The following is a 13537-nucleotide window of genomic DNA, read 5'->3' on the forward strand; positions in this document are numbered from 1 at the left end:
GACCAAGCTGAATTCGCTCACCAAAGATAAATCCTGGCAGTGCAAGCACACTAACCTGAATTACTTATAAACGCAGACTAGAAGAAAGTCAGAATCAAAGTCAAGTGGAATTCAAAATGTAGGAATGACAATAAAACAGAACTGGAGTCTGGGGTCCAACAGGTGACAACAGGAATGGCCCAAAAGTATTTGTTTGGAGTTCATCTCTACATATAATTTGATTTTCTGAAAATCACTTTCTCCTGGATTAGGCTGCAGTGAAAATACTAAGGCATGTGACAAGGACAGTGGCTGCCTGAACGGGTTTCTCAAAGGTATGAAGTAACAAACTGACACAAACTAACACAAGTCCGAAAATACCACTTACGTCTCCAGAAAGTTGCAGTTTTAAGTATTTTTAGTCCTGCATTGCCCAGATAATTGCCTTCTACCCATTCTACATGTTACATATGTAAGAAAACAAGCTCTTAGGATAGAGACCATAAATCTTGGGGGACAAAATAAAGAATATGCTGATTTCCACATTTTTGTAATGGTCTGCCTAGGGAAATTTTCCCAAATTAATGAGTATGTTCATGGGCAATAAATTAAATAAGACCACCCTGGTGGATTCTTAAAAACGAACCAATAAATCAAAAGGAAAGTGAATTTCACACAAGCACAATTCAGAATGTGAACATTAGAAGACTTGGCTTTTGCTCTCATACCTGGGCTCTCCTGAGTCATTCTCCTCCTCTTCTTCCTCACTTCCGCTGTACTCATACTCTGTCTCATCTGAAGAAAGATCCCAGCATGTTAGTGCACAAAAAAAGATGCTATGGCTCAGTAAAGCCCAACCCGGTCTCTTATATATAAATAAATTGACACCCAAAGAGTCATAGTTAACTACGTAGTTACATAGTTAACGTAAAAATCACAGCGCTGGAACAGTCTCCAGGCTGTGATTTAATGGTTTCCATCAGTATATGAAATTAACCACATTCAAGACTGTCTCGGCTGACTCTAAATATCTGTCCCCAGTGCCTAATGTTCACATGAGAAGAGAAGATAAGGAATTAAAAAATAATCCTTTTTAATTTATTAATTTAATTTCAATTAAAAATAATTTGTGTTAATTCGCACTATAAATCTACCCATATCAAACCCACTGGCCCTTTGTAACTTATTGATGGTATTAACCATTTTTAAAGTAGGATTTTATTAAGACTTACATGGATTCACAAACTGTCTTTAGATTGTTTTGATAAGTGCAACAAAGAAACTTTTGACAATAGGTACTATTAAAAATATATAGTGGCTGGGTGTGGTGGTTCACACCTGTAATCCCAGCACCTTGGGAGGCCAAGGCGGGCGGATCATGAGGTCAGGAGATCGAGACCATTCAGGCTAACACAGTGAAACCCCATCTCTACTAAAAATACAAAAAAAAAATTTAGCCAAGCATAGTGGCAGGCACCAGTAGTCCCGGCTACTTGGGAGGCTGAGGCAGGAGAATGGCGTGAACCTGGGAGGCGGAGCTTGCAGTGAGCCGAGATCGCACCACTGCACTCAAGCCTGGGCAACAGAGTGAGACTCCGTCTCAAAAAAAAAGAAAAAAAAATTACATATATATGTGTGTATATATGTATATATGTGTGTGTGTACATATATATATATAGTTAAAATGTGTTTTGATTGGTCCACTAGGGACAGTCATTTAATTCAGCAAAATGGGAAGCAGTTTACATGTGAGAATGAATAAGATTGAAGCTTTGCTTTGGAAGAGATCAAATCTAATATGTGAAATGAGTAAATATCAGAGCCTCCATGATTGTGAAGAAAGGGAAGGAATATTTAGTGGGTATCTCCCACGCCAGTCACTACTGCTAGATATTTTACTCTGTTCTCTCATTTATTTTGCATAATAAACCTCCAAATTAGTGTCTGGTTTTCAAGCGAGAATACTGAAATTACAAGAGGTTAAGTAATATAACCAATGTTATCTCATTAATAAAAGGTCAATCTAGGATTTGGATTTAGAATTCAATCCAGAACTTTTCCAACTTAAGAAACAGTGTTCTTTCCAACATATGCTAAATAGCAGTACATTAAAAAAAGCAATGAGATATCAGAGAAAGGAGCAGCTAGTGCCACTGGTCGTAATGGATGAAGAGACTTGAAGTCTTTGAAAAAAAAATGAATTAGGCTTTGGAAGGTCAGTGGCCCTCCAGGCAGTTAGCAGCTGGTAGTTGTGGGAAAAGGAAATTCTAAGCAACATATCCACATGAGTAAGGCTGGCAGTATTACAGTGCATAATATGTTCAGGAAACAATGAGCTGTGAGTAGTTAGGTGCCTGGGTGTGAGAAAACCTTATGGAGGGAGAAAGGCTAGCATGGATGAAAAGGGTCACTGATTCTTATAAATGCCATGCTGAGAACTTTCCTATTGGCAATGAGGAACCCTTGGAGGAGCTTTTAAGCAAGGGAAGGTGTCACATTACTCCTATCTCTTCATAGCTGTAGGTTAATAAATACAACTTTGAAGACATTTGCACATCCCTAAAAAGAACTGGAACTGCAATTTAATTATGTTACCACCAGGAGGCAGTAGTCACACAGTGAGAATGCTCAGATTTGCTAAACATGCCTTGCTTTTCACACTATTTAGCCATTAAAGAGATAATGAAAGTCAAAAGTTTGATGAGTTCAAGTGTATTTTTTAAATCACAACTTAGCTTCATACATTGAGTTATGTATGAAGCTTTCAGGTTACTTATTTTTAAAACATTAGTTCACCAAAATATAAAGAACCTGCATAAAGTATTTTAATACTCCACGCTAAAAATGAAATATTCTAAACTTTTTCAAAATGAATAAACAGATTTCAAAGTAAAAATGCAGAAATTTTATCTAATAAAGGAAATTACAGCATGGAAAAGAAGCACACAATTATTCCTATTACTTCTACTCTCTGGGGTAAAACATTCATTTGTCAGGCTCCTCCATTTAATATGTAATACTTCACCAAAATTTGGTTTTGACTGCTTTTATATTACTGGGTTAAACTGGCATGGGTCAACATATGTTAGGGAAAAAATACCAGGTTTAAAAAATCACAAAGCAATGCAAAATAGAATTGCTTTGATTGATTCTACCAAAATTTGGTCATAGAACAACTAAGAAAGTGAAAAGTAATATTAGAGCAAACTAAGTCATTTAACTAAACTGAGCAAATGAAATTAGATCTCATTTGATCAAACACCCTGCCTTGGGGAGCAGACATAAAGGAGACTAGAACTATGATTCTGGTGGCCCTAAGCCTAAACAGGCTTAGATTCCTTAAATGACCATATAACTCTTGAATATACCTATTGCCAAGAATCTTACTTTTCCACTCTACAGAGAACAAACACATTAAAAATGATCTATCTTCATGGCATGGTGAGTTCTGAGTCACATTCCAGAGTTTGTGCCCCGCAAAATGTGGAAACAACCTGAGGCACAGGCTTCACCCACTCTTATTTATGCCCCAGAGGGAGATGGGTCATGAGTTCTCACAAAGTACTCTGAGTAAGTGATGAAAAAGTATGGGTTAATAAGTAATTGCCTAAATAAGAATAACTGATATTTACTGAGTGCATCTGTGTCCTGGACATTATGTCAAGCATTTTAAATCCATTATTGAGTTTAATCTCTGCAACAATTCGAGGCAGTAGGTATTATTAGTATACTCTCAATCTTATTTTAAAGCTGAGAAAACTGGAGTGATGTTCACATAACTGATAAGGGGCAGAGTTAGAATTTGAACCCAGAATATGAATCTGAAAACAGAGTCTGAGCGCACTTAAACTATGCTATATATTCACAATATAATAAAATGTCCTTTTGAGAGAAGCTGGCATTTAATGGTTGCATGTCTGACACACTGCTCTAAAATATGCCCTTAAAAATTCTGACTTCATGGAGTAGCCCCATGGACAAGGAGCAGTTGCAGTCCTGGACCTTTTGAGTTTGACCTATATATTTCTCTTCATGCCTAGTTCCTGTAGCTTGGACTGGAGGAACTTAGGGTCTAATTGACTTCTTATTAACTGCAGAGGAGCCACCTTTTTGGCCTAGCTTCACAACCTCCCACTCCTGAGTCTAAGCTGATCATACACTCCTTCAAGTCCCTGCTAGCTGCATAAGAATTCTTCCCTGGGGCTGGGTTTGGTGGCCATGCCTATAATACCAGCACTTTGGGAGGCTGAGACAGGAGGATTTCTTGAGTTCAGCGGTAAAAGACCAGCCTGGGCAACAGAGTGAGACCTTGTCTCTACTAAAAATTAAAAAAATATAAAATTAGCCAGGCATGGTGGTGTGCACCTGTAGTCCCAGCTACTTGGGAGGCTAAGATGGGAGGATCACTTGAGCCCAGGAGATAGAGGCTGCAGTGAGCTATGATTACTCCACTGCACTCCAGCCTGAGCAACAGAGAGCGAGCCTGTCTCAAAAAATAAAAAATAAAGTGCTGGGCGGGTGGCTCATGCCTATAATCCCAGCACTTTGAGAGGCTGAGGTGGAGGATCCCTTGAGCCCAGGAGTTTGACACCAGCCTGAGCAGCAAAGTGAGACCTCGTTCCCCTCCACCCAAAAAAAAAAAAAAAAAAAAGGAAAGAAAAAAGAACTCTTCCTGGAACCTTCACTGAGATTCTCTCCTCCTGCCTTAGCCCTCTGCTGATCTTACCTCTCCAATCCAGTCTGACTTTCATACTGTCACCGCCCCCACTACTAGTCCCCAGCTTGTGTTATGGGTATTAACTGCAGAGGCAAAGAAGAAAGGAAATGCAAGTAAAAGAAAGGCAGCCTCTGTCCCGTGCTGTGGGCTACCCTCCCTTACTGCCTCTGAACTGAAGAGGGGAGAGAAATGAAGAGGAGGGAAGCAAGAACAAGCACATCACCATGTGCCTCCCCTCCCATCCTCGGTCTCTGGTCTTCCTCTCTACTCTCCACTCACCATACTGTTAATGCTCAGCTTTCCAGCCTCACACTGCCTTTCACTGTCATCCTCCCAGCAGCAACCCCCTCCTGTTCTCTACCCAGAAAGCCCTCACTGCTGTCCTCTCCATTTCTCCCTTCCCATGCTCTAACTTTCCCTACCTCAACTAGCCATTAAACCTGCTCCAGACCATGCAAGTTTTTACATTGGTCATGGTACAGTCAATATGCTAGTCAATCTCCAAGAACGAATTTGTCTTCCTTTAGAAAGGTTCTGTTTCCTCAAAGATAAACCCTATACCAGAGAGGCACAGGGTAGGGGAGTGCTGGTGAGCGATACCATATTGATGATTATGGCAGCAAGCCCACAATGTAGTAGAAATTAATGGTGAACTTTAGCCATGACTCCTGAGTTGTTAATTGGAAAGCAAAGTTCAAAAGTGATTCTGAAATTACTGGTTACAAAATTTGCCTAATCAAAGGTCACTTCACCATATGAGAATCTTGCTCATTTCTACAAATGCACCCCCCTTACCCATCCAACCTCAGTTTCAATTTTCTTTGGCTTGCATTTTCTCATTTGGCAGCTCACCTCAATGTTCCCTAATATATAGTATGAGTATACCATTTCTATGCTTGTTAAAAATGTAAGCTTCCATTCAAAAAGGTAGGGCACAGCCTGAGACCCCAAGTTTGGACTCATGTTCTTTCAATGATGTAGTGAAGAGACAGTGACATGTAAGAGCTAGAGTCACAAAGATGTGTTTTTGCATATATAAAATAAAGAACTGTGTTAAATTACCTTCAGCTCAAAATCTGATGTTCCATTCAGCAAGCCTGGCAACCTAATGATCTTTTGTATCACTGCAACTATAAAAAAAATGATTTCTGACTTCTAAATAATGGAATTACAAATGAGCCTCAGAGCACATAAACTTAAATGTTGAAGAATATCAGTATAGAAAAATGCCAACTAGATGAATTTTTTTCTTTAGGTTATCTGTCTTCTGTAGAGTTTTAGTCTTCTAAACATGAATATTAATTTGAATTAAGAAAATCACTTGTCATATTAAAGTACTTCATAGTATAACTCAACATGACTTTGTTCAGTATCTGGCAGAGGTAATGTTTCTTGCAGTTCTATTTCTTTTTCATGAAAGATTCTACTTCAGTAGTCTCACACCACTGATGCCCAGAGGCTGTGGTCTCAGAGACAGCCCCTCACACGACCCATTGAAATCCCCACAGTCACCTCCAAATACACGAAGAGCCCATGATTCACTCCATCGTTTGTTTTTGCTGCTGAAATACAAACATGCATCTAACCTTTTTCTCCTCGCTTCTTCTTTGTTCTATCAATATGATCCTTGAGTTGAATGCGGACCTGTCGCTCATTAGGTTGGTCTCGTATAAATGGATGCTTCATCAATTGTTCTGTTGCTGGTCGCTGGCTGTGATTCTTTACCAAGCAGCTCTCAATAAATGACTGGAATTTTTTTGACCTGCCAAACAAAAGAAATGAATCCACAGATAAAACGGCGATTCAAAGAAAAGCAAATGTGTAATTTCTGAAATGCTGGGACTTTTTTTTTTTAAGGTCCAATTGGCTGGCATAGGGATCATCCACTAATCGCAAAACAGGTGTGGCACTATATTAGGCATAATGGGTTCAAAGGCATCATCATCATCAATGTACAATTAAGGTAGCAGAAGGTAGTTATACACATGAAAGCATTTTTGCATAATTTATATGTAACATTACACAGCAAACCAAAAGGAAGCAGGGAAGAAAAAGAACCCTATGGGAATCACATCCAGAAGGGCTACTGGAATAAGAAAACCATAGCTGGGCCTTAAAGAATTAGGAGAAAATCACTCTGGGGAGAGGATAGTTCAGATATGTAGGAAATCAGTGAAAAACTCGGGCTAGGATGAGAATAATATATGTTAGGGAACACTGAGATGAGTCCTTAGAAATAATACCATGCATCTACAGCCATCTGATCTTTGACAAACCTGACAAAAACAAGAAATAGGGAAAGGATTCCCTATTTAATAAATGGTGCTGGGAAAATTGGCTAGCCATAAGTAGAAAGCTGAAACTGAATCCTTTCCTTACTCCTTATACGAAAATTAATTCAAGATGGATTAGAGACTTAAATGTTAGACCTAATACCATAAAAACCCTAGAAGAAAACCTAGGTAATACCATTCAGGGCATAGGCATGGGCTATTAAGGACTTCATGTCTAAAACACCAAAAGCAACGGCAACAAAAGACAAAATTGACAAATGGGATCTAATTAAACTAAAGAGCTTCTGCACAGCAAAAGAAACTGCCATCAGAGTGAACAGGCAACCTACAGAATGGGAGAAAATTTTTGCAATCTACTCATCTGACAAAGGGTTAATATCCAGAACCTACAAAGAACTCAAACAAATTTACAAGAAAAAAAACAAACCACCCCATCAAAAAGTGGGCAAAGGATACGAACAGACATTTCTCAAAAGAAGACATGCATACAGCCAACAGATACATGAAAAAATGCTCGTCATCACTGGCCATCAGAGAAATGCAAATCAAAACCACAATGAGATACCATCTCATACCAGTTAGAATGGCAATCATTAAAAAGTCAGGAAACAACAGGTGCTGGAGAGGATGTGGAGAAATAGGAACACTTTTACACTGTTGGTGGGACTGTAAACTAGTTCAACCATTATGGAAAACAGTATGGCGATTCCTCAAGGATCTAGAACTAGAAGTACCATATGACCCAGCCATCCCATTACTGGTTATATACCCAAAGGATTATAAATCATGCTGCTATAAAGACACATTCACGTGTATGTTCATTGCGGCACTATTCACAATAGCAAAGACTTGGAATCAACCCAAATGTCCATCAGTGACAGACTGGATTAAGAAAATGTGGCACATATACACCATGGAATACTATGCAGCCATAAAAAAGGATGAGTGTGTGTCCTTTGTAGGGACATGGATACAGCTGTAAACCATCATTCTCAGCAAACTATCACAAGAACAGAAAACCAAACACCACATGTTCACTCATAGGTGGGGACTGAACAATGAGATCACTTGGACTCGGGAAGGGGAACATCACACACTGAGGCCTATTATGGGGAGGGGGGAGGGATTGCATTAGAGTTATACCTGATGTAAATAACGAGTTGATGGGTGTCGACGAGTTGATGGGTGCAGCACACCAACATGGCACAAGTATACATATGTAACAAACCTGCACGTTATGCACATGTACCCTAGAACTTAAAAGTATAATAATAATAATAATAATAAAATGCCAAGCTGGAGAAAAGTAAAACCAAGGTTGGACAGGTAACAGGGAGTGCATTTTGTAGAAATAAGCAAGATTCCTCTATGATGAAGTGAACTTTGATTAGGCAAATTGTGTAACCAGTAGTTTCAGAATCACTTTTGAACTCTGCTTTCCAAGGAGTAAGAACAGGCTCTATGTGTACGTTTGTCATTAACTCAAGGACTTAAGACATTTAACTTTAAAGAATTAAGTTCACACCCAGAGGCAAATTTATCTCCCTTTAGAAAGGCAATATTTCCTTAAAGATAAACCCCATGCCAGAGACCTGGCAGGGGACAGCTGGCAAGAGATAACATACCTACGATTATGGCAGTAAGACCACAATGTGGCAGAAATTAATGGTGGACTTCAGCCGTGATTCATGAGTTGAACACGCATGTTCTTGCTGAAAGATCCAAGAAACTGTTCAGAGTCATCAATAATTAAGCTCATGACTCAATAGCATGCTTTTCTAAAGCACTCCAGGAGACCTTGGTGAAACTCGGGTCACCCTTCCCGTCCTGCCCAGAGCAGGAATGATCTGTTTTGTGCTCTCTGTTGCTCTCCTGTGGTGCACAGGGGAGATACAGGAGTGGATCCCAGGATTGAGCCTTTGCCCAGCAGTCCCTGCATACATACTCTTCAGGCCTGAGAGGTGCCCTCACCACACAGAACACAATGGGGAACATGTTCTTCAACACTCAAACATGACAGGGCACTTTTGTATGCACCACTCTCTAGTGCTGCCCTGGTCAAAGCAGTTTTTCACTTTATTCTGTGTTTTTAAAGTACTGAATCACTGGTATTTTTCTTCCACTCTAAATTGCTAAGCTACATTCAAGTTTTTAAAATACTTTACCTAGAAATAAAGGTAGCCTACTGTGCTTGGGGTTGCCCAGGATGAATCAGGGTTGGCCATACTGTGGACTAGAAATAATGACAGCAGGACACTCTATGCACCTCCTTGTTAAGTGCTTCCGTGCACATCCTTGCTGCTTCACACTGAAAATTATCAACCGCATCAGACGTGCCTGAGCCATCTTTGCATCATGAGCACACTACCTGATTTGCGTGTTTGGTGCATGAGTGAATGCATGATGAAGGTTCTGGGCAAGAGCTGCAATATGGCCACCTTCAAGTCTGCACTTTTGAGGGACAGAAAGGGAGGTTTGGAGAGTGGATATTCTTCTTTTTCTCAGATCAATCAAATAAATCTGTGGAGGCATAAATACGATCTCATCTAAGAAGAAACCTTGCCAGAAAAATGTAATGAAATAAAGGACACTCCTACAGAATGAACTGAAGAGAATGAGGTTGACCTGCATGAAGATATAAACGAACACCATACAGTACTTTTCCAGGTAGAAAAATCAGTATTAAAAAGATGAAAACAAAACTTAAGACAGAAAGGTATGAAATATTTACAAGGAATATAAATGGCAGTTCTCTTTTTCTTGCTGGCAACTAGAAGGAAGTGTTTATTTTTATTATTATTATTATTATTTGAGATGGAGTCTTGCTGTGTCACCCAGGCTGGAGTGCAATGGCATGATCTCAGCACACTGCAAACTCTGCCTCTCAGGTTCAAGTGATTCTCCTGCCTCAGCCTCCCGAGTAGCTGGGACTACAAGTGTGTGACACCACACCTGGCTAATTTCTGTATTTTTAGTAGAGACAAGGTTTTGCCATGTTGGCCAGGCTGGTCTCAAACTCCTGACCTCAAGTGATTCGCCTGCCTCAGCCTCCCAAAGTACTGGTATCACAGGCATGGGCCACCACATCCGCCGGAAGTGCTTGTTTAAACTGCTCAACCAACTATTAATTAGAGGTTGATAAAGAAAAGAAATCACATTCGATTTAAAAGTGAGATCCACATTTAATAGACTTGCATTCTATTCCCCGATATTGACATCTAAAAAAACAGTCAGAGAAATCTCCAGAATGGAATAGTGCTCAAGTTTAATGGGATTAGTTATTAAACAGAGTCCTTTTTCCCAGTATGCCTTGCTGGGAGAAAAAAACTCAGAGATATTTGGGCCTAAAAGGTAGGCCTACTTGTGCAGGACTACGAAGCTGGTAATATATTTCATATCTTCTTCAAATGGCATCCTTTGAAGAGAAAATAATGTTTACTTAAAACGAGTCTTCAAAGAAGGATTCATAGTTTCTTATTTAAGTTAGCATGACCAAAGAATCAATATGCTTAATTACACACTTGTTTAAGAGTGAAAACACTTCACCTATGTTGAATATTACCTCACTGTTTGCTGAGTGTTCTAATGAGTTTAAAGTACATTTATATAACTTTATTGCTTGAATCTCCACTGATAGTAATTTAGTTCTGTCTCTTATACAATAAAAACACCTAAGGTTAGTAATACTAATTTCCCAAGGGTTGGCATGGAGAAATAAATGGTAATGATTGGTACCTACAGTGTGAGAACACTAGTTCTACTATCAGTCACTAAATACTTTATCTTCCCAAATTGAACCTGTTTATATGTTAAATTGTGTTGGGGGAATTCAAAATGCTGGAAAGATTGTTACATTAGCCATTATAATCAGTTGGGTTAAAAGTTTTTGGTAATCATCAGACTCCCTAAATGCAATTTGGCCTTAAAATTTGCATTGGCCCTGCCCTATTTCCAAAAGCTACCCTCTTCCTTTACTTTGAGTCGCATCGCTTACTAACTTGGACAAATTACTTAACTTCTATGTGTCTCAGTTTCCCTGGCTGTATTCAATGGGGATATTATTAGTACTTATCTCAAAAAATTGTCATAAGTGAATTAATTCATGTAAAATATTGAGAACATTCTTGGTATCATAAATTCCATATATGTGTTTGCTATTATTATTATGATGACTATAATGACATTGCCTCCAGCAATCTCTGAGCATCACTGGGCTTAAGGAACACAGCATCCGCCTTTAGGACTGAGGAGCAGAAATCCCCGCTTCTGGCTAGGTAGTTCACACCTATAATCCCAGTGCTTTGGGAGGCCGAGATGGATGGATTGCTTGAGGCCAGGAGTTCAAGACCAGCCTGGGCAATACAGCAAGACATTTTCTCTATAAACAATAGAAAAAATTAGCTGAGCATGGTGGCATGCACTTGTAGTTCTAGCTACTTGGGAGGCTGAGGCAGGAGGATCATTTGAGCCCAGAAGTTTGAGGCTGCAGTGAGCTATGATTGCACCACTGTACACTAGCCTGGGTGACAGAATGAGACTATCTCTAAAAAAAAAAAGAAATCCTCCTTTCTGTTGAACTGAGTAAACATAGAGTTCTTTAAGGGAATTATTTCACATATGGGTTAAATAGCTTAGCAGGAAGAGTCAACTGGGCTGTTGTCTCCAAGGAGGCTGCACAAAAAGCTTAATTTTTTTCTTTTTTTTTGAGACGGAGTCTCACTCTGTTGCCCAGGCTGGAGTGCAGTGGCAGGATCTCAGCTCACTGCAAGCTCCGCCTCCCGGGTTCATGCCATTCTCCTGCCTCAGCCCCCCGGGTAGCTGGGACTACAGGTGCCCACCACCACGCTCGGCTAGTTTTTTGTATTTTTAGTAGAGACAGGGTTTCACCGTGTTAGCCAGGATGGTCTCATCTCCTGACCTCATGATCCGCCCGTCTCGGCCTCCCAAAGTGCTGGGATTACAGGCTTGAGCCACCGCGCCCGGCCAAAAAAGGTTAATTTTTAAAGTCTGTGTAATAGTTTTTAGCTGGATTTTAATAAAGTCCAAAGTTCAAAGTCACATTACTACTAGCAAATTCAGTCTATTTGAAGGAATTTCTGATATTTGCTTTGTATTATTATTATATTTAGAAAACACACACACACATGAACTTTGTCATATCTCAAAACAAAAGTCTGACAACCCACCAAGAATCAGAACTGGTGCCTCATAAAATCATGGGGGTGATTTTTAGGCTTGGAGCAAAAGCAGGAGGCTGAGTCCAGACTGGTTCTCCCAGTGAGGAGGCTAGAACTCGTGCAAACACACCACTTAGCCTCGCTGGGCCTCCACATCTGCATCCGGAGCATGAGCAGCTTGGACCAGTGGAGCTTGTACGTATAAGCAGTTATGATTTTTCTAATGATCTCAACTGAGGGCTGCTTTGCCTGTGTGGACTCTTCAAATTTAAAGGGCACATGAAAGAGTCACCGCTTTATATGTAATGGAACCATTCTTATCCTTCTCCAGAAAGCCCTGGAGGGAAGCAGTGACACTGAGTATACTTGTGAGGGTGAGTGTGGATGAGCAGGGTGGCAAGAGAAGGGAGGAGAAAATCTTTTGAAGGAGATAGTTTACCCCTGCGAGTGGAATCCACCCACGCACAAGAGACAGGAAGAGAAAATGGGAATCCCAGTCTTACTATTCACTTGCTGGTGCTGATATGGAGGTAGAGGGTGAGAGCATCTTTGGTTTTCTTCTGATTCCACTAAGGTTACAACCCTCCCAGACAACTTATTATTAAATGGCTGAGCTGCCTGAACATTCAGTGGTGCCGTAATTTCATCATCCCATACCACAAAGGCCTCTCCTCATCATACCAACAGGGAAGGAAGAACTGGGCTGCTGTGAGTGGTGGCGGTCTCCTTTCCCTCCATGATGACAGTGGAAAGAGCAGTGCCACTGCCTTTATTTCTCAAATCCTGAAGGCACAAGTTGTATGTTGTAGACTCAGTCATGTTGAAAATGATGCTTGATTGAATGTTTTGTCATGAAGAGTTCATGGCACTGTCTCCACAATGGCGCCCCCTTTGGTCAGGTATTGATATACACACTGAGAACAATGCATTTAACCCGATAACTCATTTAGGTAGAGAATAGCTAGAAAAAAAAAATTTTTTTTTTTAATTATACTTTAAGTTCTACGGTACATGTGCACAAAGCGCAGGTTTGTTACATATATATACATGTGCCATGTTGGTGTGCTGCACCCATTAACTCATCATTTACATTAGGTATATCTCCTAATGCTATCCCTCCCCTCCTTCCCCTCCCCAAGAATAGCTAGAAATAAAAGAACATTTTGGAGTTTCGTCTCTTGGTCGGGGGAGGGGGTCTTTTTCTTTTAAATAATTAAAAAAAAAATAAACAAAATGTTTCATTTCCTCTCAAACACTAGAGTCTATTAAAGTAAACCCTAACTTACTTCAAATCACTTTGGACCTGCGCTTTCAAGATAAAATACTCTGAAGTGTTTAAATATTTTCACTTAAAAACTGGTGGAATTGTA

The 13537-nt window shown here is 40.0% G+C and overlaps 1 protein-coding gene across 17 annotated transcripts in view; it reads right to left on the minus strand.

The window, feature by feature from the left end:
- TNIK (TRAF2 and NCK interacting kinase) overlaps positions 1–13537 on the minus strand; it is a 409008-nt gene that overhangs the window by 104358 nt on the left and 291113 nt on the right. For all 17 annotated transcript variants that reach the window (XM_074031398.1, XM_074031397.1, XM_045385097.2 and 14 more), the window contains 2 exons: positions 6283–6458; positions 708–774 (listed from right to left, as the gene is read on the minus strand). In XM_074031398.1, the coding sequence (XP_073887499.1) occupies positions 708–774; positions 6283–6458 (243 nt within the window). The remainder of the gene's footprint in view (positions 1–707; positions 775–6282; positions 6459–13537) is intronic.

Source organism: Macaca fascicularis, chromosome 2 (assembly GCF_037993035.2).
Source record: "Macaca fascicularis isolate 582-1 chromosome 2, T2T-MFA8v1.1".
Lineage (NCBI taxonomy): Eukaryota > Metazoa > Chordata > Mammalia > Primates > Cercopithecidae > Macaca > Macaca fascicularis.